General features: G+C 34.1%; 1 protein-coding gene across 7 annotated transcripts in view; it reads right to left on the bottom strand.

Moving 5' to 3' along the window:
- The window catches only part of Cep135 (centrosomal protein 135), a 68,168-nt gene that overhangs the window by 12,057 nt on the left and 28,813 nt on the right, over positions 1 to 27,298 (bottom strand). For all 7 annotated transcript variants that reach the window (XM_078021314.1, XM_078021313.1, XM_078021317.1 and 4 more), the window contains 10 exons: positions 26,240 to 26,392; positions 25,202 to 25,354; positions 19,499 to 19,576; positions 13,911 to 14,071; positions 4,532 to 4,647; positions 4,305 to 4,459; positions 3,688 to 3,743; positions 2,622 to 2,790; positions 1,372 to 1,482; positions 929 to 1,114 (listed from right to left, as the gene is read on the bottom strand). In XM_078021314.1, the coding sequence (XP_077877440.1) occupies positions 929 to 1,114; positions 1,372 to 1,482; positions 2,622 to 2,790; positions 3,688 to 3,743; positions 4,305 to 4,459; positions 4,532 to 4,647; positions 13,911 to 14,071; positions 19,499 to 19,576; positions 25,202 to 25,354; positions 26,240 to 26,392 (1,338 nt within the window). The remainder of the gene's footprint in view (positions 1 to 928; positions 1,115 to 1,371; positions 1,483 to 2,621; positions 2,791 to 3,687; positions 3,744 to 4,304; positions 4,460 to 4,531; positions 4,648 to 13,910; positions 14,072 to 19,498; positions 19,577 to 25,201; positions 25,355 to 26,239; positions 26,393 to 27,298) is intronic.

The following is a 27,298-nucleotide window of genomic DNA, read 5'->3' as shown; positions in this document are numbered from 1 at the left end:
AAGAAAGAAAATAATAAGTATTAGAATGGATAAATTAGAATCGTAGTACTGCTGGTAGAAATACAAAATGTTGTAGCCTTATGGAAAACCCTTGGTTTTTCCTTAACAGGTAAACATAAAATTACCATATGATCTAGCAATTCTACTTCTGAGTATATACCCAAAAGAATTAAAAGAAAGAATTTAAACAGATATTTGTAAACCCACTCAGGCTTACAATGAAGTGAAATTCTGATACCATGCTACCACATGGATGATCTTGTGATAAAGTAAATCTCAAGGCTAAGTGGAATAAACTAGGCACAAAAGGACAAATACATCATTACACTTACACAAGGGACCTAAAATGTTGTCAAATTCATACAAACAGAGAGGAGAATGGTAGTTGCCAGGGGCTGAGGGTAGGGAATAATGGGGGATTAGTGTTTTGTGGGTACAGAGTTTCAGTCGGAGAAGGGGAAACAGATGATGATAGGTGTACAAATCTGTGAATGTACTTTAATGCCATAAAACTATACATTTAAAAATGGTTAAAATGGCTGGGTTTGATGGTCCATACCTGTAATCCCAGTGACTCTAGAGGCTGAGGCAGGAGGACTGCAATTTCAAAATCAATCTCAGCAACTTAGTAAGGCCCTAAGCAACTTAAAGAGACCCTGTCTCAATATAAAAAGTAAAAAGGGCTGGGGATATGGCTCAGTGATTAAGTGCCCCTGGGTTCAATCCCTGGTACCCCCCCCCCAAAAAAAAAGGTTGAAATGGTGAATTTGACATTATCATCTTTTACTATAGTAAAAAAAACGTAATGGGGTTCCTATGAAAGTTATCAGAATTAATGACAAATATTTATAACCTCACCTTAATAAAGTATCTTTGAATGTTTTGTTTTACTAAATAATGCTTTTACTAGACCAATGAATGTTATTACCTCCTGAATTTCTTTTTCTAGTAGCTCGACTCTTTCTCGAAGGTGTCTCCTTTCTGTATCAATAGAGAGAAGTTCCAGTCGAACTGAGCTGCTTTCTCCTTCTGCTTGATGGGCTTTGACTTCCCAGTCTTCAGCACGGCTATGAAGCATCTGAAATCTATCTAACAAATCTTGATTTTCTTGTTCCTGTTTTAAGCATAATTAAATTGTTTCTAAATTAGTTAACTGTCACTAATTGGAACACACATACACCCTAGGAATTCTGTTCTAAATTTGGGAGCATCAGATATCTGTGTACTATACTAAAATCTATGGGAAAATATAAAAAGAAGGTAAGATCTTAATTCTCAACTGTTTAACAAATAACAGTATGGACAAAACAGACAAACATGAAAAAGTTTTTAAAAAATCAGTGTGAAATCCAACATAAACAATGTTTTCACCTTAGCAGCCATTAAACTCTCACATCGTGACACCTCAGTTATATAATTATGCACTCTACTCTTCATTTCTTCCTTTTCTTGCATTGCTGCTTCCAATTCCAATGAGATTGCCTATAAATCAGAAATTGAAGACAAATCTAAAGTGAACACAGTACCCAAATGAGTTCTATTTATATTCAAATAGTTTCTTTGGAATAAGAGTACAGGGCAAAAGTAATTGTTACATATATTTCCTGACTGATCTTGGATGTAAGAAACACCAAATTTTTTAAAAAATATTTTTTTTCAGTTGAAGATGAACGCAATACCTTTATTTATTTATCTTTATGTGGTGCTCAGAGCCTCACACATGCTAGGAGAGCTCAGTACCACTGAGCCACAAACCCCGCCCAGAAACACCAAATTTTACCACACATCTCCCATAACATTCCTCATCGTGTAATCTGACTTTTACACTAAGGTTAGAGCTTGACCTTTTTAAGAAATTCATAATTCTTATAAATGAATACACAAACAGTATAACTCCACATCACATATGACCATAATAATTATAACAAGTTTATAATTACTCTATGTATGCATAATGTGTCAAAATATACTCTACTACCATGTATATCTAGAAAGAACAATTACAACACGACCAACTTAAAAAAAAGAAATTCATATATCAGCAATATGCTTTATGAATAATACTGAAAGTAATTTAAAAAAATTTTTTTAGTTGTAGATGGAAACAATATATTTACTTATTTATTTTTATGTAGTGCTGAGGATCAAACCCAGAGCCTCACACATGCAAAACAGGCACTCTACCACTGAGCCACAGCCACAGCCCCCTGAAAGTAATTTTTAAAAAACAGAGTAATTAATACAGGAAATCATTGGTCTCTTTGTATAATCTTTTAATAAACCAGCAATAATAAAAATTCTCTCAGCACTTGACATTTTAAAATACTCATTAATTTATTTTTAATTAATTAATTAATTAATTAATTAATTTTAGAAAGGAGAGAGCCTCGCTATGTCATTTAGGCTGGTGTTGAACTTCTGGGCTTAAGTGATTCTCTTGCCTCAGTCCCCTGATTAAGAGAGACTACAAGCAAGGGTCATCATGGCAGGGTAAACTACATTTTTTTTATTAGCCTGATAGATGAAATTCTCCTTAAAAAATTACCTATGTTGCTTTACCATTTAGCAAACACAAATAGGTACTCTGAAACCACCAACATTTATGCACTGTGTGTTCATACTTGGTTTTCTCTTGCCATTGTACTCAGATCATCTTGTAATCGTCTGTTTTCCTTAAAAGCTATTTCTCTAGCTCTTCCCACTTCATCAAGTTCTTTGTGACATGCATCAACCTGGCGTCGAAGGCTGCTTATCTCCCTTTCTCGATTAGTCAATGCTTCCTTTAGCTGGCTGTTAAATGAGGAAATAATGAAGCTTTTTAGAAAATTGTAGTTCATTTAAAAGAAAACTACTGTAGTCTGAATTAAATATTCTAAGAATATAGGAAACTAGACTGCTTCATTAAGATACTGATTAAGTAAAGCAGGTATTTTAGATCTCTACCAGTCATATCTGCAAATAAATCAACAAAACAGATTTATTATTCCAAAAACCAAGTAAATACAGAACCAAACCATTAACTCTGTTAAGAACCAAACATAAGAGATTCAATTGGCAAATATCTATTAAATGTTTACTCTTCCACTATTTTTTTTTAAGTTTTAAGTAGACACAACACCTTTATTTTTATTTATTTATATGTGGTGCGAAGAATTGAACCCAGGGCCTCACACATGCTAGACAAGTGCTCTACTGCTGAGCCACAACCCCAGCCCTACTCTCCCACTATTACATAAAATTAAAGGTATGTAAAATAAATATACTGAGTGACTTGACTTTAAGCCCCTTTTACTCTTTCTGGGGAGACTAGACATAAAATGTAAATTTTGCAACTGTTCAAGATAAATTTAGATAGAGAAAAAATTCAAAATTGATACTAAAGTAATCAATATTTTAAAATTTTAAAATGGTAATGAATTGTAATGAATAGAGACTGAACAAGGTAATTATAGTAAAAACAGAGAGTTAAGTAGGAAATGTTAAAGAATAATTAATAAGATACAAATGTTTAAATGAATGACAGGAAGAAATAATTAAAGAGGATAACATTCTCAAGCAGGAGACTGAGAAAATGATGCCACTGGCAAAAAATGGGGAAATTATCTTATTGCTGATGGCTACTAAATAGATAAAAACTATTCACCAGAAATTTCTTAAAAATTGTGTGTCACCTGATTAATTACTTACTTCTTGGATAATTCATACTCTGAGATAGTTTTCTTCATCTGAGCAATAGCTTTCTCCTACAGAAATTGTAAAAATATATAAGATTCTAAATCATTCATATAGAAATGTTTTTAGCTAGATTCATATAATTTGTCACATTTATATAGTTAAGTACATAGTTCAATTATATAAATTATGCATAAAATGTGTAACCGATGTGATTCTGCAATCTGTATACCGGGTAAAAATGGGAGTTCATAACCCACTTGAATCAAATGTATGAAATGTGATATGTCAAGAACTATGTAATGTTTTGAACAACCAATAATAAAAATTTAAAAAAAAATTATGCATAAAAGAGAAAGTTCCAAGTAAACATATTTCCACGTCTCAATTATACTTCACATATTGGCATGTTTCTTCCCACGCTAGGAACTTGAAAGGTTTCTTTAAAAAGTTTGCTTAATAATATCTGATAAAATCACATTCTAACAATAGATAAAATCATATTTTGAAGATCCAAATTATTGAGATAAAATGCCCTGGGTCTTGAGATAAGAACTATGTATGAATCTGAAACAGAATAAGATAATCCTCTCTATTCAGATATTGAAAAATGATATTTAACAGTTATATACTTTATTTTCTAGGTTTTCTTGCAAGTCTGCAAGCTTTTCTGTCTTCTCGTCTACAGTCTCCTGAAGAAAGTCTTTTTCTTTATCAATAACACCAATGGTCTTTTTCATTACATGAGCTGCCTCATTCTGTGAAGTCATCTTAAGGTTTAGTTCATCTATAAATGAAAAGAAATGTTTGTTAGACAAAGTAAATCATGATTAGCAAAGACAAAATTTAAATCACTTACTTATTTTTCCCTCCAGTATTTTAATTTGTTCTTGGGCCGATTCAAGTTCATCTCTTTTTAAGGAAAGTCGGCGCTGATACTCATCAAGTGACCGCTGTAGCTGGTCATTTACTATCCTAAAGAAGCAATAGACAAAAATAAATGGTATTCTTTCTCTCTCTTAGAAATATTTTTAAAAAATGAGATGTCTTAAAAATAGTTTTTCTTATTTTTAAGTTTCTTTTATTCATTTTAAAGCTCTTCCAGTATAATCAATGGCCTTATATTATTTCTTGCTGTCTACCATTCTTCTCCAAAAATAATACAAAAATCAAATTAATTGTATACTCTTTTCTAGAGTCTTCTTGGTAGTTTTTAAAGATCTCAGTTTCCTAATATCAACACCCTCTCCCTTAAAATCTATTTCCAATAGTGGAGGCACAAAAAAAAAAAAAAGGTGCTGTTCTTACAGTATGGCCTAGCTAGCACTTCAGACAGAGTATGCTCCATGAATCCTGACCATCCCGACTAGTGTGAGCTTCTACTTTTTGGATGGCTAGTCAATGGAGGTCATAGTAAATAGGGAAGGCAGGCATTCTTTATAATGCAATAGGAATTTAAGACTAAAGACTGGTTTCAGGGAGCAAAAGAAAGGATGCCTAGAAGACATCTCAATAAAGACAATTTCAAAGGTGTCTATTACTGATTAGTAATTATTTTTCAGAAATAATATCCCTAGAAACTCAACAGCAAAAATTTGCTCTCTTGGCAAATCTCAGAATGCTCTTAGCCATGGCCTGGGAGTCTTACTCTGCCTGGCTGGAAAGACATATCTGTCACCCCAGGTTATTTTTCAGGAATAGGCGTCTTTAGAGGATAAAATAGAGAAGAAGATACTAAGGGTTGCTTAGCTTAGAACTGCCTAATGGAGGAGGCTTGGATTGTACACCTCTAGTAAAATAGGACAACAAAAAAAATTTACTAGCAATACTAAGAAGTATTATGTAAAATAAAAGAGATTATGCTAACTTTTCTATTAGCAAGTTAATCATGACCCAGAAATAGGGAGGAGCTGGGTGCAATGGTGCATTCCTATAATTCCAGCAGCTCCAGAGGCTGAAACAGGATGATTGAGAGTTCAAAGCCAGCCTCAGCAACAGTGAGGCGCTGAGCAACTAGGTGAGTATCAGTATCCCCGCCTCCACAAAAATTAAGGAGGAAAGTTACTTAGAACTGCACAACCAAACCAAACCATGTCAGAAAGTCACTAAGTTCAAGCAGAATGACTTCATAAAATTACAAAATTAGATCCAGGTGGCTAATCAAGATCTTCCTTTTTATTATATGGGATATAACAATACAAGGCGATACTAATAACTTGCCCAAGGTCACAAAGTCAGTAAAGGCAAAGAAAAGATGCAAATCTAGGCTAATCTAACATGACATCAATGTTCTTCTACTATATCCTATTGCTTCAATATGCAGAATATAGGGAGACAAATCCTCTACATGGAAAAAGTCTGTCAGGAAGCCATACAAAGTCCTTTCAAAAATAAAAATGGGCGGTGGGTGTTGGGGTTGTGGCTCAGTGGTAGCGCACTTGTCTAGCATTTGTGGGGCACTGGGTTCAATTCTCAGAAGCAAATATAAATAAATAAAATAAAGGTCCATCAACATCTAAAGAAATAAAATAAAATGGCCCCCAGAGTTCCATCCTTAATAAAGGATGCCAAGTGAGTGACTGTGCTTGAAATTCTAGGCAAAAATGTAATAATCTCTTTGCATTTAATTTCATAGGTAGGGCAATTTGCTGATGAAAGCAGAGTTGATAAAGGAAAGCAAGATAACAAACATCTTGATTAATATTCACATAAAGGAAGCCCTTGGGAGAGTCCTAATAATAGCTTTGCTTTTTTATATTCTCATGTAGAAAGAAAAATAGACAACTAAGACTGTATACCAGATCCTGGAAGTAACTTCTGACTGAACTTAGTTCTAAGATAAAGGTCTTCTTAATGAAAGAAGTGAGGCAGAAAGTTCCTAAGAAAGAATACCTTAGTGATTGCCATATTATTTGTTCATAAGGGTGTTTGTTTCCCAGAAGTCTATGGTTATAGCTCAACACTCAATGAGAAAGATTATTACTAAGTATTGCCTGTTGGTACACCAGAGAGGGAAGAGGGATTAACTTTTTTTTTTTTTTTTTTTAATTTTAGGCTTCTGCAAGGGGATGATAACTGGTGGCCGTAGTTCCCTTAGTTCTTTCAATTCTAGTTTCACAAGCTCAGCTATCCCATTAAGAGCCCTGCTCATCTTTTGTCTTGGAAGAACACTGGGAATACTCAGAAGAGTTTCTTGACATCCAAGATAATCTATGAGCCTTCTTTCCCTTATCTAAAATGATATTTAATTCCCTTAGCAAATAAATACTTTTCAAAGGAACCTGTTACATTGGCTTTCCAAATGTACTAAACAAATCTTAGTAAAACTGTTGGTATAACTTTATGTCTGATTAGAGTTTATGGACTGTTTTCAGGAAAATCTGCTATACCATTTATTTGACTGGATAACTGCATAGCTTGCTATTTATTTATTTACAGTAATGGGGATTGAACCCACGTCCTTGCACGTGTAAGCAAGTACTCTAACACTAAGCTATAATTTCAGTCCTTTGAGATAGGGTCTTGCTAAGTTGCCAAGATGACCCTGAACTTTCGATCTCCTGCTTCAGCCTCCCATGTATGCACCATCATGGCAGGCAACTTTCAGTTATTGAACATGCAAAGATAAAAAGCTAAGGTAAATTGAAAAAAGCACTATTTAGTTGTAAGGATCAAGGATATTTGCCAAGGGGTTAAGAAGTTGTTAGTTGAGATGTACAAATGGGTTTATAAATGCTTAAGTAATTGAAGAATAATGACTCTCTATTTGTAGAAAATTTGCTAACTTTGGTTCTAGAGCTTGGCTAGCAAGCTCTGAGGAGGCAGTAGGCATTTTTCCTATGTACAGAAATGTTTCCTATTAATGGCATTATGAAGTTTTAATAAAATACCACATCTCATTAAATACTGCAACTTGAGGGGGACAAAAGTCATTTGTTTAATTTTGAAGAGTGGGAATAAATAAAATTTCTTATTCATTCATTCATTTAGTGGTATTGGGGACTGAACCCAGGGGTATTTTATCATTGAACTATATCTCCAGCCCTTTTTATTTTCCACTTTAAAGACATAGTCTCACTACATTGTCCAGGCTGGTCTTGAACATGCAATCCTTCTGCCTTAGCTTCCTAAGTAGCTGGGATTATAGGTATGCATCACTATGCCCAGCTAAAAGTGGGATTTTATAGTATATCCTCTGATTTACCCCAACAGCTAGACAAAAGGCATTTTATTTGGACAACTAAGAGACTGCCTGATAAAGAAAATCCTGTTTGGTGACACCTTAATTTGGTGGAAAAAAAAAATGCCTAGCCTCATGAGGTGGATGGGAAGGAACAAGGGCCTCATTTATCTGAGAATCTGATTCTTAAACATGTTCCTATCAAGGAAAAAGAGAGGTTGATGTGATTAAAAGAGCAGCAAGAGTGCTCTTCTCTATTAAACATATAAAAAATGGCACAAGGTTTGGACAAAATGCCTTTGTTTTTATAGGTATTATGGTTTGTACTGAGTTTAGCTTTGTATTTGGAACTAACAGCTTGAACTCATGGTTCTAATAATGCTTACTAATGTGGAAAATGTGAATGGCATAATAGCCTCAAAGATAAGATATGTCATAGTTTTCTGTCAGAGCGAAATGAAGTTATAAAATAATGTGATATCCCCAGATTATATAAGATAGAGAGAAAAATTCTCAGTCCCCTCCTGTAGCACATTGATTAGATTACCCCTAAGAAAGGAAACAGGCAGACTGCATCCAAGAAAAAAGGATTTTAGTCTAAGAACAAAAACCCCAAAGGAGCTACAGACTAGGTTGTTCAAGAGAGGGTAGTGAAAGCTCTACCTTCTGAACTTTCTGTGAGAAAAGAAAAGGGGTGTCACTACAATCATAAGGAAAAGCAAAATGGATTAAATGCCAGATCCTGTCAGATGGATAGAGTGAAAAGGATATACTAATAATTCTGAGAGACAAACACACAACATGATATTTGTATTTCGGAGATTAAGATAGACACGAACCAGAAGAGGAGCTGGGCCATTCAGCTGTCCTTCATAGAATATAGGTAGTGCTTGCAAAAAGAGAATGAAGCAAAAAGTAGTATATGCATTAGTTTTTTCTAAAGTCAACCTTATAAAGACTGCAGTCAATCAGTAAAAGAGCAAAATGAAGATGCTCTAAATAAGTGGCAAACAGTATTCCTTAATTGAGCAGATAACCAGTTCTTGGACTTATTTCCTTAAGCTATTTCATATATCAGGGAACCCTATGAACAATAGTCTCAGGTTTTTCTTTTCCTAATTATTCCTTTGATTCTCACCTTTGCTCTGTTTTTTCCACTATATACTTCTGTGATTCTTGGTTTTTGTAATATTGGATCTGTGTCTTTAAAAAAAAAAAGTTGTCCCCACCACCTCATCCTTTCTTTTTGTCCTGTGTTCTGGGTAAATTTCTTGACTCTATTTTCTATTTCAGCTCATTTTCTGCAACAGCCAATATACTATTTAGTAATCTTTCAGTTTTAATTTGTCAATCTTTTTTAAAATCATGACTAAAATCCTTTCTGATCGAGTTGTTATTGGTTTACATCTGTAAAACTGATTTAGTTTTACCGGTGTAATGATTTTAAAATCTATTCCTGATCCTTATTATAGATATAGTTTATAGACAGATTTCCTGACTCTTCAGACTAATGCCTTGATGACCTTCAAAATCTTTCTACTTATGGAAGTTACCCAATTCAGACAAAAAACTAAAATTTGTTTGCTTTTTGTTTCCCTGAACCTTCTTGTTAAAAATTGAGTAACTGCTGACAAGCTACACATTCTGCATTCTTTTCTTTTTTTTTTTTAACCTTTATTTATTTTTTTTAATGTGGTGCTGAGGATGGAACCCTGGACACCATGTTAGGCGAGCAGTACTCTACCACTGAGCCACAACCCCAGTCCTATTTTATCTTCTTTTTATAACTGTATAAGTCATTAGGTCTTTTGGTTTTATGTACGAAACATTTCTTAGATACAAAGCCTCTGTTCTCCAAGTTCATTGCCAGGTTTCAGTCTAGACCTTTGGTGTCCACTGTATGCCATCAAGTCTCTAAGACTTCAAATCCATGTTCCATGTTTCTACCAGAGTTAGCTTTCTAAGAAACATGCTACTCATGTACACCCTCCTTCGTTAAAGATGTCTGCTTTTTAGTCAGAAAGGGTTCAAAATAGAAGAAACATTCAGATTTTACATTTACTTCCTTGAAAGAGGCAAGAAAAAGAAGGAAAATGGCATAGGTAGCAAAAAATTCTATCCTTTTCAGCAGTCCTACCCTACAGATTCAAAAACTTGTTTACAATCATATTAATTTATAAACATTAAAAAAAAATACAGATACCCATCTGGAGGCAGTTGCTCATGCCCCTAATCCCAGTGGCTCAGAGAGGGGAGGATTGTTAAATTCCAGGTCAGCCTCAGCAATTTAGTGAGGTCATATGCAACTTAGTGAGATCCTATCTAAAAATGAAAAAATAAAAAGGGCTGGTGATGTTATTCAATGGTTAAGTACACCTGGGTTCAATTCCCAACACTAAAAACAAAAATCCAAAACCACATACCTAAAATCTATTGAGATTTACTCAGCAAATTTAAAGCCAGAGAGACAGGTCCTAAATTCATACTTTTCAAAAGCTCCAGGTGATTCTGCTTATAGGCCAACTGTGGAGAGTGGTGATTTAAATCATGGTCTTTTTGACTCCCTCATGGCTGTGTTTGTACTGGGACCTACCTGTGTGAAAGTACAGGTTGAGATGGCCCAGTTACTATGGTACTGCAGCCTGAGAAAACTGTGCAAATGCTCAGTTATCAGTTGGGACTTTGAGCTCAGGCACCATCTCCGAAGGTCAGCGAATTTTGAGCAAAATAAAATGACCCTAATATCTTGTAAGACCTGTGTCCTTTTAGATTGTCTGCTTTGTTACAACTTTTCCATAAATAATCTTTTGGTTTTTTGAATATTTTTTTTAGTTGTAGTTGGACACAGTATTGACAGACAACTCAATATTTCTAAGCTACACATTCTGCATTCTTTTCTTTTTTTAACCTTATTTTATTTATTTATTTTTAATGTGGTGCTGAGGATTGAACCTAGTGCGTCGCAAGTGCTAGGCGAACGCTCTACCACTGAGCCACAACCCCAGCCCCAATAAATAACCTTTTGGTGATTAAACCTATATAATAAACATGCTGAGCTAGCTCTGGGTAACTGTGTCTCCACCAGAGAGCAGTGTCCCACTTGGCCCCACCTTTCTCTCTCTGTGTATCTGTCTTTTCTTCATCCTCCATGGCTCCTACTTGTCCAGTGTCTTTCCCTGAATTAATGACCGTTGCTGAGAACAAAAATGAGAGGGCCCAGACAGTTGGTGCCCAAACAGGGACTGGACACAGGGGATCTTCTTCAATGGTCAGATGGGGGGATGCTTCCTTCTGAGGCCGAGGTAGCAAAGAAAAGTGAGAAGCAAGTTTATAGGTGGGTCGAAACCATGAAACAACTAGGATCCAAAGAAAGGGATCTCTATGTTGCAATGCTTAAGATTATGCTTTCTTAGTTTATGCTGGATCTTTTTGTCTCTTAGGCTTTAATTTAGAAAGTAAACTGCAAAAACTGGTTTGAGACCAAAGGAAAAAAAATGTCACTTTTAAATTCAACCTGCTGTGGTGGGCTGTCTTGTTTTTTCTGGCACCCTGCCACCTTGCTTTCTTAACAAGTTTCTCCCTAAGACTATAGCACAGGGAGACATTGAAATTATTTCCTTTATACAATTTTCCTTAAAAATCTTTCTTGAGGATTGCAGGACTCTAAGCCAAGAGTAAACTCTGATCTGCTAATTACTGTTAGCTACATTTGTCTGATATCTTGTTTTTTTGTTTTTAGTATTTTTTTTTTTTAGTTGTCAATAGACCTTTATTTTATTTATTTATATATGGTGTTGAGAACTGAACCTGGTGCCTCACACATGCTATGCAAGCACTCTGCCACTGAGCCACAACCCCAGCTCTGATATCTTGTTTTTTGTAGTTAAAAATGAGTAAATTAGGTTTAACATCAGTGGGATTTAATCATAAATCTGTTAAAGGAGACATCTGATTAATTTACAAAGTTGGGGTGCTAAACATCAACTGCTAAATATAAAATCAACTACTCTTGATTTCTTTAATTCCATAAGGTAATAACATTAAATGTGTTTTCATAAATTGGTAAATGGAAAAAGTTTGAGATTGCTTTGTATCTGGGTCTTCACTAAAACAAGGTTACCAGAGCTAAGATTTTATCAAGTATAATTTATAAACCATAGTTTAAAAGGTTTCAATTAAATTACCTAAAAAAGTATTTTATCTTATTAAAGTGTAATAATTTGTCTAAATTCAACAGTTTAACAGACTGTTTCAAAATATAAATTTAAAAGGAGGGTAACAGATGTAAGAAGGTTTGTGAAGGGAAAGAGATATAGAAGGTTCTAGGTATGAAAATAAAAAGTAGAAGGAAAAAGGAAATATTTCTGGATAAGAATGTCTTTTGTGTGGGGGGACTGAGGTTGTGGCTCAGCGGTAGAACGCTCGCCTAGCACGTGCAAGACTCTGGGTTCAATCCTCAGCACCATATAAAAATAAATAAAGGTATTGTGTCCAACTACAACTAAATACACACACACACACACACACACAATGAAGTCTTTGTGTGGTAAAGTAAAAAGTTGTACAATGTCTAAGTAAGTGACAAAATGTTTGTGTAAGTCACAGAAGGTTTATAAAAAGGTTGTGTGTAGCTAAATTGGTTATATATAATTAGCACAATTAGTTAAAGTTATTCAAGGTTTTTCTTAAGCTCAAATATCAATGTCCTGATATAAACCAAAATTTAATCCTGCATATGTTAAAATAATTAGGATTTCTTAAAACATTAACCTTCTCTTATCTATCAAGATAATTTCTTAGTTCTTGTACTTCCTGGTAAAAGAAAAAATTGTTGGTTACTATCATCATATTCATTTATTTTGTATTAATCTCATTGTAGTACTCGTGTCTTTTTGTTTCTCTCCTAAAAGCACCCACCTCCCAGATTACTTTACAAATTGTTCTTTCCAAACCAGAATTTTGCCATGGATCCCTCAACTGACCAAAACATTCCTTGGTGGGAGAGGAACCCAAACTGCTTGCTCTATGTCAGCCTGAAGCAGTTAGAGGTCATTGCCCATTTCCCCCTACAGCAGTAGAGGTTCCCTTACTTAGAGGGAAAACAAAGGACAGTTAACTGTAAGCTTGTCTAATCCCAGTTCCAGCACTTCTGAGTAGACATACATTGGTTATATTTAAAAAATAAAAGAGAGGGAGATGTGGAGAGCAGTGATTTGAATAATGGTCTGACTGCCTCACTGCATTGTGCTTAGAACTTCTTGAGTGAAGGTGCAGGTTAAGATGGCCCAATTGCTATGGTGATGTTAGTCAGAGGAGGCTAAGGCACACAGCAATATCAGTTGATACCTTGAGTTCAAGCACCAGCTCCCAGGGATAGAATTCTGAGCAAAACAAGATGACCCTAATGTCTCACCAGTCCTGCATTCTTCAGATTGTCTGCTCTGCTAAAACTTTCCCACAAATAACTTTTTGATCATGAAACTCATATAATAAATGTGCTGAACTAGCTGGTTCTCCATCAGAGAGCAATGGCCCACCTGGCCCCACCTTTTTCTCTGTGTGTCTGGTTTTTTTTTTTTTTTTTTTTTGGCCGTTTATAAGCTTTAATAAATCTTAAGCATACACACATACACAGATGCATATATTTTTTCTTAGAAGTTTGAGCTTTTTGATGAAGATCATTATTCTGCCTTATCATTATCTTCTACAAAGATCATTATTCTGCCTTATCATTATCTAAAATGAATTTTACAATGTTTTTTCACATGGCTTCCTCAGGTGGTTTCTATTCACTAATTAAAGAAAAGGAACTTTACTTCATCTGTGTGTCTGTCTGTCTTTTCTTCACCCCCTAAACCCCTTATTTAGTTTTTGAATTAATGGCCATGGCTGAGAGTAGAGATGGGGCCATGGCATCTGTGGAAACTACTGTTTGGAAATAGTTTGGAAACTACTGTTCAAAGGCACAATCTGAAATGCCATGGTTGTAAATCTTTTATAATATATCAGAAACATGTTCCCAGGAGTGAAATTAAAAAAAAAGTTCCAATAAACTTACCTAAGGGAATTCATCTCTGTTTTCTGATGAGATGAGTCACCAGGCACATGGCCAATTTGGCTTATTTGTTGAGCTTGAAATTTTGATTTGTTCTCTAATGACTCTATTTTTTCTTTCATTAGGAACACTTTCGATTGTAATTCATATTTTTCACTTTCAAGCTATAATTTAAATTTAAAAAATTAATAGGCATATGTCTTAATGTTTCAATTTTATTTTTCATAGGCACTCTTTATAATAATAAAATGGTAAAAAACTAAGGACATAAATTACATCTTTTTTAAACCATAAAAGTCATGTGCATATTAGGTTATAGATTTCAGAACTGGCATACCCATTTATGTCTGCTTCTCATTATCACCAAAATGAAAGAAAAGATATAAACAAACAAACAATAAAGAAAGAACAAATCCATAACCTCAATGAAACAGAAAGGGAAAACATTGGCAAAATGAAAATTGGAGGAACTTTTAAAAAAAACAGAAAGTAGGACTGAATTAAGGAAAATACAGAGAAGAAAATGCTGTAATCCAAACACAAAATGGGAAAGATTTATATGAGAAAACAAAAATTTTCTTGAAGGGCACAAAATGTAACCTGGCTTGATATACAGACAACCATGTTTTTGGATGAGAACACAAAACTGTAAATGTACTGAAATTTTCGTAAAAATATCTAATGAAATTCTAATAAAATTCCTAACTGAACCTTTTTAAAAAGAGGGTGGCTTAGATGTTATTCTAAAATTCATTTAGGAAAAAAGAAAGCTATGAGATAGCAAAACCAGAAAGCTACTATAATTAAGAGTGTGAATATCACAGAAATGGACAATATATCTTGTTTATCAAGGGAGTGGGAGAGTTTGGTTTGTATATCCACCACATGGCTTTAAAAATACCATCTAAATCTTTGAAACCACTGTGGGCAGTCCCCAAACACATCTTCTACCCACTGCCCACAGTAACCACTATTCTGTATCTTATGTTTCTCATTTCTTGTTTTTGCTTTGTTTTGCTTTGAGATGAGGTTTTACTACATTGCCCAGGCTGATCTTGAACTCTCCTTCTGCCTCAGCCTCCCTAGTAACTGGGACTAAAGAAATTGATGTTAGTACCCCACTTCTTGCTTTTCTTTGGTATACTACATTAGCATGAAAATCTCAACAATATACTGGTTAGTTTTACAAATCATGTTTTGAACTTCACATTAGTGGAATCATACTGCATGCTTTCTGCAACAATTTACTTTCTTTTCTTTTTTTTTTTTTTTTTAGGTGTCAATGGACCTTTATTTCATTTATGTGAGGTGCTGATAATCAAACCCAGTGCTTCATACATGCTAGGCAAGCACTCTACCACTGTCCAATCCCAACTCCAGCAATTTGCTTTTTTGGTATAACTTTTGTACGTGCTGTAACTTTAGGTGTAAAATTTGTACACATTCACCATTAGTAACTATTGTTTATTTCTGCTTTTCTATGATACTCCACTGAATGAATTACAACCATTTATCCATTTTCCTCAAAATTGACAACTAGATTGTTTCTCCTATCCTATCAGAGAATAATATTTGAGGCTTTGTGGGCCTGAAAGTCTGTTACCACTACTCCACTGAAAGACAAAAGCAGCCACAAACAATACAGAAATAAATAATCAAATGTGATATGATAAAAACTGAATTTAGAAAAACAGACTGGATGGGTTGAATTGGTCCATGGGTCATAATTTGCTGATCCCCACCTAGAGTACATATTTAGAGATGGAACTGGTTATATAACATGCCTTTGCTAGATAATGCCAAATTATTTTATAAAGAGTTAACTAATTTGCACTCTCAGGAACTACATATACTTGCAAATACTTGTCACAATTTGTTAATTTCTAATGACCTGATTTATAAGATGATTTTACTATAGTTTTACTTTGTATTTCTCCTACCATTGAGGTAGGACATCTTCTAACATTTTCAGTAATTTGCAATTTCTTCCTTCATGAAATATCTATTCACACTTGATTTTTTCCCCCTAGTACTAGGGATGGATCTCAGGGCCTCATCCATGCTAGGAAAGAGCTCTACTACTGAGCCACATTTCCAGCTACATCTGTTGAATTTTGTGTGTGTGTGTGTGTGGGGGGGTGTCTGGCAAAAGTGCCAAACATGTAGCAATTTGTTTTCTGAATTAGTAGTTTGTCTTTTCATTTTATGGTTAGCAGCTAAACAAAGTCTGTTTTGTTAATGTACTTATCTATGTTTTCCTTTAAGGAATTAACTTATGTCTTATTTCACAGCACACACTCTGGACCAGATACCTGCTAGCTATGTGATCTTGGGCAAGTTTTCCTTCTATTTGTTTTCTTATCTATGAAATGAAGTTAATATAGCATTTACTACATATAGTTGTTTTGAGAATTATTACCTATATATACATATTACATAAGTATCTGTGTATGTATATATGTGTACGTAGATATGCCTGTGTGTATCACATTGAAAAATGTGCCTGACACAAAGTAAATGCTATGTAAATGACTGCTCTTATTTCCCCCAAGGTCAAGATTTTCTCCTGCATTTCTTTAATAAATGTGGTTTGTTTTGGATATTCAAATAGACTTGAAATGACTTTTAAAAAATATTTTAGTGTTTAATTTTTTAGTGTTAGGTGGACACAATATCTTTATTTTATTTTTATGTGGTGTTGAGGATCGAACCCAGCGCCCTGCGCATGCCAGCGAGCGTGCTACCACTTGAGCCACATCCCCAAACCTTGAAATGACTTTTTGGGTATGGTGTATCTGAGATAAAATCCAATTTCTTTTTCTTATTTTAATATAAGAAGCTATTGTCCCAGAAACAATTACAAAGTTACGAAATAATCATTCCTATCCTCACTGATCTGAATTAGTTTATGTATCAATTCATTGTGCATTTTGAATCAGAGGACTTCTGTGTTTTCACAATATCTAAATAATGTCATTATCTCTTTGAATACTGCTTCTCTCAAATATCATATTACAATCTCCTCAAATTGTGACACATACCAGACCTTTTCACTCTATTCTCTAACATTTTAACTTCTTTTCTATTTTCTATCTCTCAGTCTCTTTCCAAGGACTTCCAGTACTTTCTTCAGATATATTTTCTAGTTTATTAATTCCTGCTTCTGGTCATGCTGGAGTGATAAGAATCAGACTTTCCTGCTTGAAATAAATAAAAATTGGACTAAATGTAGGAAACAATGGTTTTCAAGATACTGGGAAAAAAGCAATGATAGACAGAAACTGCTGAGAGAGAGAGAGAGAGAGAGAGAAAGCAAATAAGATGAGTTTTTTATGATCACTCCAGCTTATTGCCTGGAGAATTTCTAGGCCATAGCATAGAAAACAGTAGCCAGGTAGAACCCTGTGGACCCCTCTAAATTCAGAAGACAGGACTTAAAAGTCAAAGCAGCTGTAGTCTGCAGGACAGTTACTGAAGAACTGCACTGAGTGAAAACTCCAGAAATCTGTAAAGGGTGCCCCTTGAATCTTAAGCTAAGTAGAGCTCAGTATAGAAAACTAGCCAAGACTAGGGAAGAACCATCAAGAAGTGACAATACTTGGGCTGGGGATTGTGGCTCAGCGATGAAGCACTTGCCTAGCAAGTGTGACACACTGGGTTCAATTCTCAGCACCACATAAAAATAAATAAATAAAATAAAGGTATTGTGTCCAACTAAAAATATATTTTTTAAAAAAAGTGACAATACTTGAGAAGCATAGCCTCTGGGACAGAAGTCCCTTGTTGTTCTCCTTTGTTATCAAAGCAATAAATCTTTTTTTCCTCTTTCAAAAAAAAAAAAAAAAAAGAAGAGGAGGAGGAGGAAGTGACAACACAAGACCAGGAATAGTTCCTGTTCTTATTAGTCATTTGAAAACCTTATAATTCACAGAGCAACACATAGCATATTTATTTATTTTAAAAATTTGTAGTTGTAGAAGACAGAATGCCTTTATTTTATTTATTTTTATGTGGTACTGAGGATCGAACCCAGTACCTCACGTGTGCTAGGCAAATGCTCTGCCATTGAGCTATAGCCCCTAGCCCCGTAGCATACTTAAAAGAGTTTTATCTCAGTAGTGAAAACAAAATTAGCTCAAGACTAAATGCTACTTTGGTTCCATGTAATGAAGCTTAAAATGAAGAATGAATAGAACAAGTTATTTTGCTTATGATTTAACTGCATCCTAGAACAAACCACAAGAGTATCGATTCTACAAACTATTCAGCAAACAAGAGAATAAAATCAATAATGTGTGGCATCCAATCTAAAATTACAAGATATGCAAAAAACAAACAAACAAACAAACAAAAACCCAGGAAAATATAATCCATGATAAGGAGAAAATGACAGAATTAGAAGGCAAATAAATAAAAACAGTGAAAACAGTAATAGAACTTAATCGAAATGAAACAGAAGATTGTTGGGAACACACCAAATTGTTAAAAATCCTATCTCTAGAGAGTACAGTTGGTCTTCTGTATCCATGTGTTCCACATTCACAGACTCAGGGAACCATAGACTGAAAATGATGGTTGGATCTGTACTAAATATATACAGCCTTTTCTATTCATTATTCACTAAGCAAGAGAGTATAACAGCTACTCATATAGCATTTACATTGTATTAGGCATTATAAATTATCTAGAGATGATTTAAAGTATATGATAGAATGTGCATAGATTATTTGCAAGAATTATGCCATTTTATATAGGGTACTTTAGCATCTTCAGATTATGGTATATGAATGGATATACCCTGGGGATATTAAGAGATGACTGTAATGAACAGCAAGGGTGAATTTCACTTTTTACTCTATGACTGTATTAGATAATTATTTTTATAAGACCAAAACCACAATAATCATAACTAACAACTAACAAATGTTACACTCTGCTTCTTTTGGGGATTGAAACCAGGGGCACTTAACCACTGACCACATCCCCAGCCATTTTTATTTTGAGAGAGGGTCTCATTAAGTTGCTTAGAGTCTCATTAAGTTGCTGAGGCTGGCTTTAAAGTTGCCATCCTCTTGTCTCAACCAAATGAGTTGCTGAGATTGTAGGCATGCACCACCACACCTAGCCCAAGTATGCTTCTAAAGTCTTCAAATGTATTATTAATCCATTTAATTTTCACAAAAACCCTAAGAAGTACTAACACTACTTCTACATTTTAAAGAAATTGAGGGACATACAAGTCAAGTAACTTGCCTAAGGGTGATAGGAGACAAAGGAGGATTTGAACCCAAGTAATCAGCCTTGAGTGTACATATTCCTATTCCCTGCTACACAACATTACTAGCATATTCCTTTGTAATTTTAAAAACATATTGTATTAAAACCATAATTGAGGGCTGGGGTTGTGGCTCAGTGGTAGAGTACTTGCCTAGCACACGTGAGGCACTGGGTTTGATTCTCAGCACCACATAAAAATAAATAAAGGTACTGTATCCATCTATAACTAAAAAAAATACTTTAAAAAAACATAATTGACATAGGCATTAATACAATACATAATGTACCCCAATTTGCTTGGTTTGATAAATTACCTGATGATTAACACATGTCAAATGTTCAATAGTTTTCTCTAATTCTGTTTTGCCAAAAACATTCATTTCCTGGATATTCTGAAAGAGAATTTTATAGAAAATGTTCATTTATATCAGACAATAAAGCAAAACAACCAAAGTATGTAATGTAAGTCTACATGCTATTATATTTATCTTTTGATAAAACAGAAATGTTTTAGAAACAAAATCATTAGTTAATTTACAAAAACCATGCTTTTGGTTTAAAAAAAAAAAAAAAGCCTGACAGCTGGAAGTGATATTGGCCAAATTATATTGTTACATTGTGTGCATGTATGAATATGTAAGAACAAATCCCATTAATATGTACAACTATAATGCATCAATAAAAAGTATAGGAAGAAAAAAAGCATAATAGGTTCTCATGTTTTTACATTATCTACCTCCATACATGATTGCAGCAGAAGACACAGACTGGCATGGGTTCATTCATAAAGACTTACACAAGTCAATCTATATTAGCACAACTATGAAGGGAAAAGTCCAGTAGGTTATGTAACAAGCTTAAGAATATACCCTATAAGAGATGTAAGCAAAACAGGGCATGAAGGAAAAAAATACAAGAACAGAAAGACAGGAAATAGAATATAACACCAGACAGAAGATCAGAGTTTCAAGAGTAGGCTGGTCAACAATATAAACACAGGGCTAGTTTTCAAAAATTTATTTATTTTTGTTCTTTATACATGGAGTATAATTTATTTTAATTAGTATCCTTTTCTTGTTGTGCATGATGTGGAGCTTCACTGGCTGTATATTCATATATGAACATAGGAGAGTTATGTCCGATTCATTCTGTGTTTCCTATTCCCATCCGCCCCCCTCCCCTTCATCCCCCTTTGTCTAACCCAATGAGCTTCTGTTCTTCATTCCCCCTTTATTGTGTGTTAGCATCTGCATATCAGAGAGAACATTCAGCCTTTGATTTTTTTGGGATTGGCTTATTTTGCTTAGCATGATAGTCTCCAGTTCATCCATTTACCGGTAAATGCCATAATTTTATTCTTTTTTAAGACTGATATTCCATTGTGTATATTCATCATATTTCTTTTATCTATTTGTCTATTAAAAGGCACCTGGGTTGGCTTCATAGCTTAGTTACTGTGAATTGAGCTGCTGTAAACATTGATGTGGCCAGAACTTTATGCTCATATATCAAAAAAGAATCTAATGTCTATGTTCTTTTTTGTCTGAACAATGACATTTAATCTGAACATAATGATGAATAAGAACTAGCTAGACAAAGGAATTGGAAGGGGTAAAGGAATCCTTCATATGGAAGGTTAGAAGCAAAAAAAGTCTATTAAGTTGGAATGTTAAGAAAAGTGAGGCAAACAGCAGAGGTGAGTATGTAGAAAAGCAGCTAGGGCCAAATACTGAAAATATTTTTAATTTATTATTAAGAAAATATGCTCCCCTTCCCTACCCCCCTATGAATCAGCCTCCTTATATCAGAGAAAACATTTGGCATTGCTTTCAGGGGGATCGGCTAACTTCACTTAGCATTATCTTCTCTGACGCCATCCATTTACCCACAAATGCCATACTTTTATTCTCTTTTATTGCTGAGTAATATTCCATTGTGTATATATGCCATATATTTTTAATCTATTCATCTACTGAAGGATATCTAGGTTGGTTCCACAGTTTAGCTATTGTGAATTGTGCTGCTATAAACATTGATGTGGATGTGACCCTGTAGTATGCTGTTTTTAAGTCTTTTGGATATAGATCAAGGAGAGGGATAGCTGGGTCAAATGGTGGTTCCATTCCCAATGTCCCAAGAAATCTCCATACTGCTTTCCATATTGGCTGCCCCAATTTGCAGTCCCACCAGCAGTGTATGAGTGTACATTTTCCCCCACAGTCTTGCCAACATTTACTGTTGTCATAATAGCTGTCATTCTGATTAGAGTGAGATGAAATCTTAGAGTAGTTTTGATTTGCATTTGTCTAATTGCTAGAGATGATCAATATTTTTTCATATATATGTGGATTGATTGTATATCCTCTTCTGAGAAGTGTCTGTTCAGGTCCTTGGCCCATTTATTGATTGGGTTATTTGGTTTTTTGGTGCTTAGCTTTTTGAGTTCTTTGTATACCCTAGAGATTAGTGTTCTATCTGATGTGTGAGGGATAAAAATTTGCTCCTAAGATATAGTCTCTCTATTCACCTCACAGATTATTTCTTTTGCTGAGAAGAAACTTTTTAGTTTGATTCCATCCCATTTATTGATTCTTGGTTTTAATTCTTGTGCTATAGAAGTCTTATTAAGGAAGCTAGGGCCTAATCCCACATGATGAAGATTAGGGCCTACTTTTTCTTTTATTAGATGCAGAATTTCTGGTTTACTTCCTAGGTCCTTGATCCACTTTGAGTTTTGTGCATGGTGAGAGATATGGAAAAAGGTACATTCATACATTGTTAGTGGGACTGCAAATTAGTGTAGCCAATCTGGAAAGCAGTATGGAGATTCCTTGGAAATCTGGAATGGAACCACCATTTGACCCAGCTATCTTTCTCCTCGGTTTATACCAAAAGACTTAAAAACAGAATATTATAGGGACACAGCCACATCAATGTTTATAGCAGCACAATTCACAATAGCTAAACAGTGGAGCCAACCTAGATGTCCTTCAGTGGATGAATGGATTAAAAAAAAAAATGTGGCATACATACATAATGGAATTTTATTCAGAAATAAGAGAATAAAATCATGGCATTTGCAGGTAAATGGATGGCACTGGAGAAGATAATGCTAAGTGAAATTAGCCAATCCCCAAAAAACAAATGCCAAATGTTTTCTCTGATATAAGGAGGCTGATTCATAGTGGGGTACGGAGGGAGAGCATGGGAGGAATAGATGAATTCTAAATAGGGCAGAAGGGTGGGAGGGAAAGGGAGAGGGCTAGGGATTAGCAAAGATGGTTGAATGTGATAGACATCATTATCCGAAGTACATGTATGAAGATATCAATTGGTGTCAACATACTTTATATTTCATATAAAGAGATATGAAAAATTGTGCTGTATATGTGTAATAAGAATTGTAATGCATTTTACTGTCATTGATTTTTTTTTAAAAATCAACAAAAATAAATAAAATAATTTTGCCAATCAAACAAAAGATTTACTGAGATAGTTCATATAAAAAGCATTTGGAACATAATCTCCCAAATGGGGAAAGGCTTACTAAATATTTAACATTATTTAAGAGGTAGCACTGATAGGACTTGGTTATTAACTGAAATACAAGAGATTTCAGGGAGAGCTTAGTAAAGTTGCCTGGATTTGACAAATGAGTGAGTAGTAGAATAACACAAAGATACTAGAGGAAGCTCAAGGATTGAGATTATTAGTTCAGTTTTTAAGTAAAAGATCTACCATAAAATCACCAAATACTGTTTCCCACAACCCAGAAGTATTCTGGTAATTTGAATATTGCTTTTTTCCAGTTTCCAGTACTACATTTTTTAAATCATATTTTTAAATTCCTTGAGCATCAACAGATATGGAAAAGAGTGAGTGAGTAGCTTGTGCTAAAAGCTGCCATATTGCACAGAAGTTTTTTATTTGGTAATTTTAACACTTTTTTTTTTTAATAAGAGAACAATTTCTGGAAGGCAGTATTCCAAAAGATCCCAATTAGAAGCATTCTTAAACTGTATTTTTGGAGTAAAAAAATTAACTGAAAATTTGTGACATAAAGACTACCTTTAAAATGCTTGTTTTTATTCCTGATTTTAACTGCTATTTTCAAAGTATTAATTTCATAATATTAATTGCTAGAAAACTATGGATTCCATAATAACAACATTTAGAACTTACAATATGCTGAGCACCATTATGTGCTTTACAGGTATTAGTAAATATATTTTGGGGAGATAATAGGAAATACAAAATATTGCCTCTAGATATGACACCAAATGCACAAGTAATAAAATAATAAATTGAACCTCATCAAAATTAAAAATTTTTGTGCTTCAAAGATACCATATTAAGAAAGTAAAAGGGGGCTGAGGTTGTGGCTCAGCAGTGGAGTGCTCGCCTAGCATGTGCGAGACCCTGGGTTTGATCCTCAGCACCACAGAAAAGTAAATAAAATAAAGGTACTTTGTCCAACTGCAACTTAAAAAAAAAAGTAAAAGGATGACCCACAGAATGGGGGTATGTTTTGCAAACCACAAATCTATTGGAGCTGTTATCAAAAATTTATAAAGAACTCTTAGAAGCTGATATGAGGCAAAAAAAAAAAGATTAAAAAATGGTAAATAAGCACATGAAAAGATGCTCAACATCATTAGCCACAGAAGAAATGCAAATAAAATCCATAATGGATACTTCACTCCCATTAAGAATATAAAATTAAAAAAAGACAACAAGTATTAGTGAGAATGTGGAGAAATTAGAATCCTTAATCATTACTGGTGGGATATAAAATGGTATAGTCAACTTTGGAAAACAGCCTGGCCTCTCAATGGTTAAAGACAAACTTAGCAAATCACGCAGAGTTACCATATGCCCGGTACATACATAAGACAAATGAAAACATACATCCACAGAAAAAGTTGTATACAAATGTTCATAACAGCATCATTCTTGATGAACCTTGAAAACATCATGCCCATGAGAGAAGTCAGACCTAAAAACTTACTTATTTGGATTGGGGATTTAGTGTCTATGCAATATGGTAGCTTTTAGCACAAGCACTTATCTTTTTGGTATCTGTTGAAATGACCAAGTGGTGGAGTGCAAAGGTCACTGCAAAAATATACACATATAATAATAATAAATATTTAAAAATTCATATATGCCATTATTTAATTTATATGGAACATCGTAGTAGGCAATGCACAGAGACAGATAATGAATTAGTGGTTGCCTATGACTAAGGAAACTTGGGAGAAATAGAATGTGATGTTAATGGGTATGAAGGTTTCTTACTGTGGTGGTGATAAATTTCTAAAATTTATTGTGGTAATGGTCATGCAAATCTGTCAATAAAATAAAAACCACTGAATTGTACATTTTAAATGGGTGAACTATATAGTATTAAAAAACTCCATAAAATTGTTATTAAAAAAAAGATGTCCATCTTCATATGAAAAATTTCCTTTTGATTTCTGATAATAAAAAAACCAGATACCAAATATTTTAGGCTTTATAGCCAAATGTCTCTGTTGCAGTTTCTTACCTCTGCCATTGTGGCACAAAAAAGCTTTAAACAATATGTAAATAAATTTCAGTACTACATTATAAACAAAATTCTTTTGATTTGATTTTTTCAGTACTTAGGACTGAACCAGGGGCACTCTACCACTGAGCTACATCTTCAGCCTTTGATTTTTTTTGACAGGGTTTCAGCTTACTGGCCACAGCTGGACACATATTTTCTATTCTTCTACCTTAGCCTCTCAAGTAGCTGGGATTACAGGAGTGTACCACCACACCTGGCATTTTTCAACAATTTTAAAAATGCAAAAACACTTTTTAGCTATAGGCCATACAAACACAAATAAGGTGGCCTGAATTTGGCCAGCATGACTATAATTTGTCAACCATATTTTAATTATATATTCAAAATTGTAACTTCACAGAATATATGAACAAAAATATTTTTCTTAATAAGTTACCTTGCAAAAAAATTTAATTTTACTACTTACTTTTAATTTTTCTTTTAAAGCTTCCTTTTCTTCCATAATTCTTCTTAAGTCAGATAATGCAAGTTCTTTTTCCTTTTCCATAAGACTAAGGAGATTATTTGGCCCTGTGCTTTGAGTGGATTCCTGTTTTAGTGCAGATAATTCTTCCTGAGCCTTAAAGAATTAAAAGATATAAATAAAAAACACTTGGGATATGTTCCCTGTTTTAAAAAAAGGCATACTGAACACATGGTACTTTTACTCTCTTCCCAAATCCCAACAAAATGAGAGCAAAAGGATCAAAATTAAATAAAATCAAAAACAACAAAAGAACAAGAAGATTGATAGGTTGCAGCCACAAAATGTTGGAAACTAGATTGCAGACAAATAGGAATTAACTAAGTTGACCAAGAAAGCTAAAATCCATGCCAGCTGCAAGGAAATAATAGATCAATTTATACTACTAAATCCTAAAAAAAGATCAAAAAGTGAAATAGCTCTTTTAAGTGGACCTTTTAACTTACATGTCTTCTCTTCCTGTAAAAGTAGCAACAAGACTTCATAGGTATTGGTATTGGAAAAATTTTGACGATAGACTACAGGCTTTGTTCAGCCTCACCTTGCCCTCTGACAAATTAGACTTTGTAATGGGGCCAAGTTATACCAATTTTCTCTTCCCTTGAGCGGTTTCTTCACTTGAGGTTAAGTCTTTAATAGCCAATATTTCAATTAGTGATGCTACCCAAGTTTAACCCTGGGATGCATGCTGGGGCACATATGAATCCCAGGGATAAATTTTGCTCAGAATCAGGCTAAGACTTGCTCAGGTAGTTTTAGAAGGAGGCTATCTCTAATTGACCATACACATAAATAGGCTAGAAAAGAGCAAGAATGTAAACAAAGAAGGAAATCTCTGCTTTGAGAACACAATTGATAATAGAAGTATAAATCTAATCATGAAGGAAGTCCATATGTTACAGAAATCTGAATACATATACATTGCATTAAAGTTAGCCAGTTCTAAATAATCTATTGGTTTAATTATAGCAAACTTCTTACTTTATTATATAAGACACTTAGTTTATCTCTTTCTGCTGTCAATAATTTAACATTGGACTGTATATCTTCCATATATTTTTCAAATCTTTCTAGCATACGCTGAAGTTCATCTCTTTCTCTTGCAATCAGATGAATATCTGAATTATAATCACCCTGAAACATAATTAAAATACAGGAATTATTATTTGTTATAATCATTATTACATGGTTGTCATAAAGATGCTGGCGATGAGACTGACTGAAAGAAGCTAACAGACAACAAGAACATAAGTTCCTTTAATGTAACTAAGGAACACAATTGTTTTTTAATCTATAATGAGAGTAGATGAAGGGAATGACAGTACGTGGCAAATTTCTTGGCCTTTAGGTTTCCAGCAAAGGACCCAATTGTCAATGATTCTAGTTGATCAGATTCCATCAGATGTTTTGACAATCATTTAGATGCTTTGACAAATATCTACTAGAGATGTTCATATTAGTGGTACTTAAAGTATAACTCTGTATGAGGCCCCTGTGTTCAATCTCAACTACATTAAAAAAAAATTACAGAATAACCTTAGACCAGAAGCATCAGCAGCATATAAAAATTTGCTATACTTACAAACTTTGAAACCTATTCCAGACTTACCATTAGTTATAAAGGATCCTTTCCTCTCCAGGGAAGGGATAAGGGAGGTATTATTATATGTGCTTATTCACCCAGTACAAGTAATTTTAACAGCCTAGTGTATTCCTCAATGTTTTCTCTGACTGAATATTAAGATCAATTTCCCCAAGACATCAACACCAATTGTTCTAGTTTCACACCTACTGAGGTCTATCTCTGGAACTAGACAAATGTAAATATTCTACAAGGCAATGTATATTAAGGATACTAACCAAATTAAGCAACTACTTCCAACATTTCTAAAATAAGAATAAGGCTACTTTTCCAATACAATTCAAAATATTCACTATCTTGGACTGGGGATACAGCTCACTTGCAGAGTGCTTGCCTAGCATGGTGAGGCTCTGGGTTTGATTGTAACCAACAAAAAAAAGGAGAAAAGAAAAAAGAAA

Source organism: Ictidomys tridecemlineatus, chromosome 9, assembly GCF_052094955.1.
Source record: "Ictidomys tridecemlineatus isolate mIctTri1 chromosome 9, mIctTri1.hap1, whole genome shotgun sequence".
Classification (NCBI taxonomy): Eukaryota; Metazoa; Chordata; class Mammalia; order Rodentia; family Sciuridae; genus Ictidomys; species Ictidomys tridecemlineatus.
Note: the sequence above shows the minus strand (reverse complement) of the source record. Positions and strands in the feature narration are given on the sequence as shown.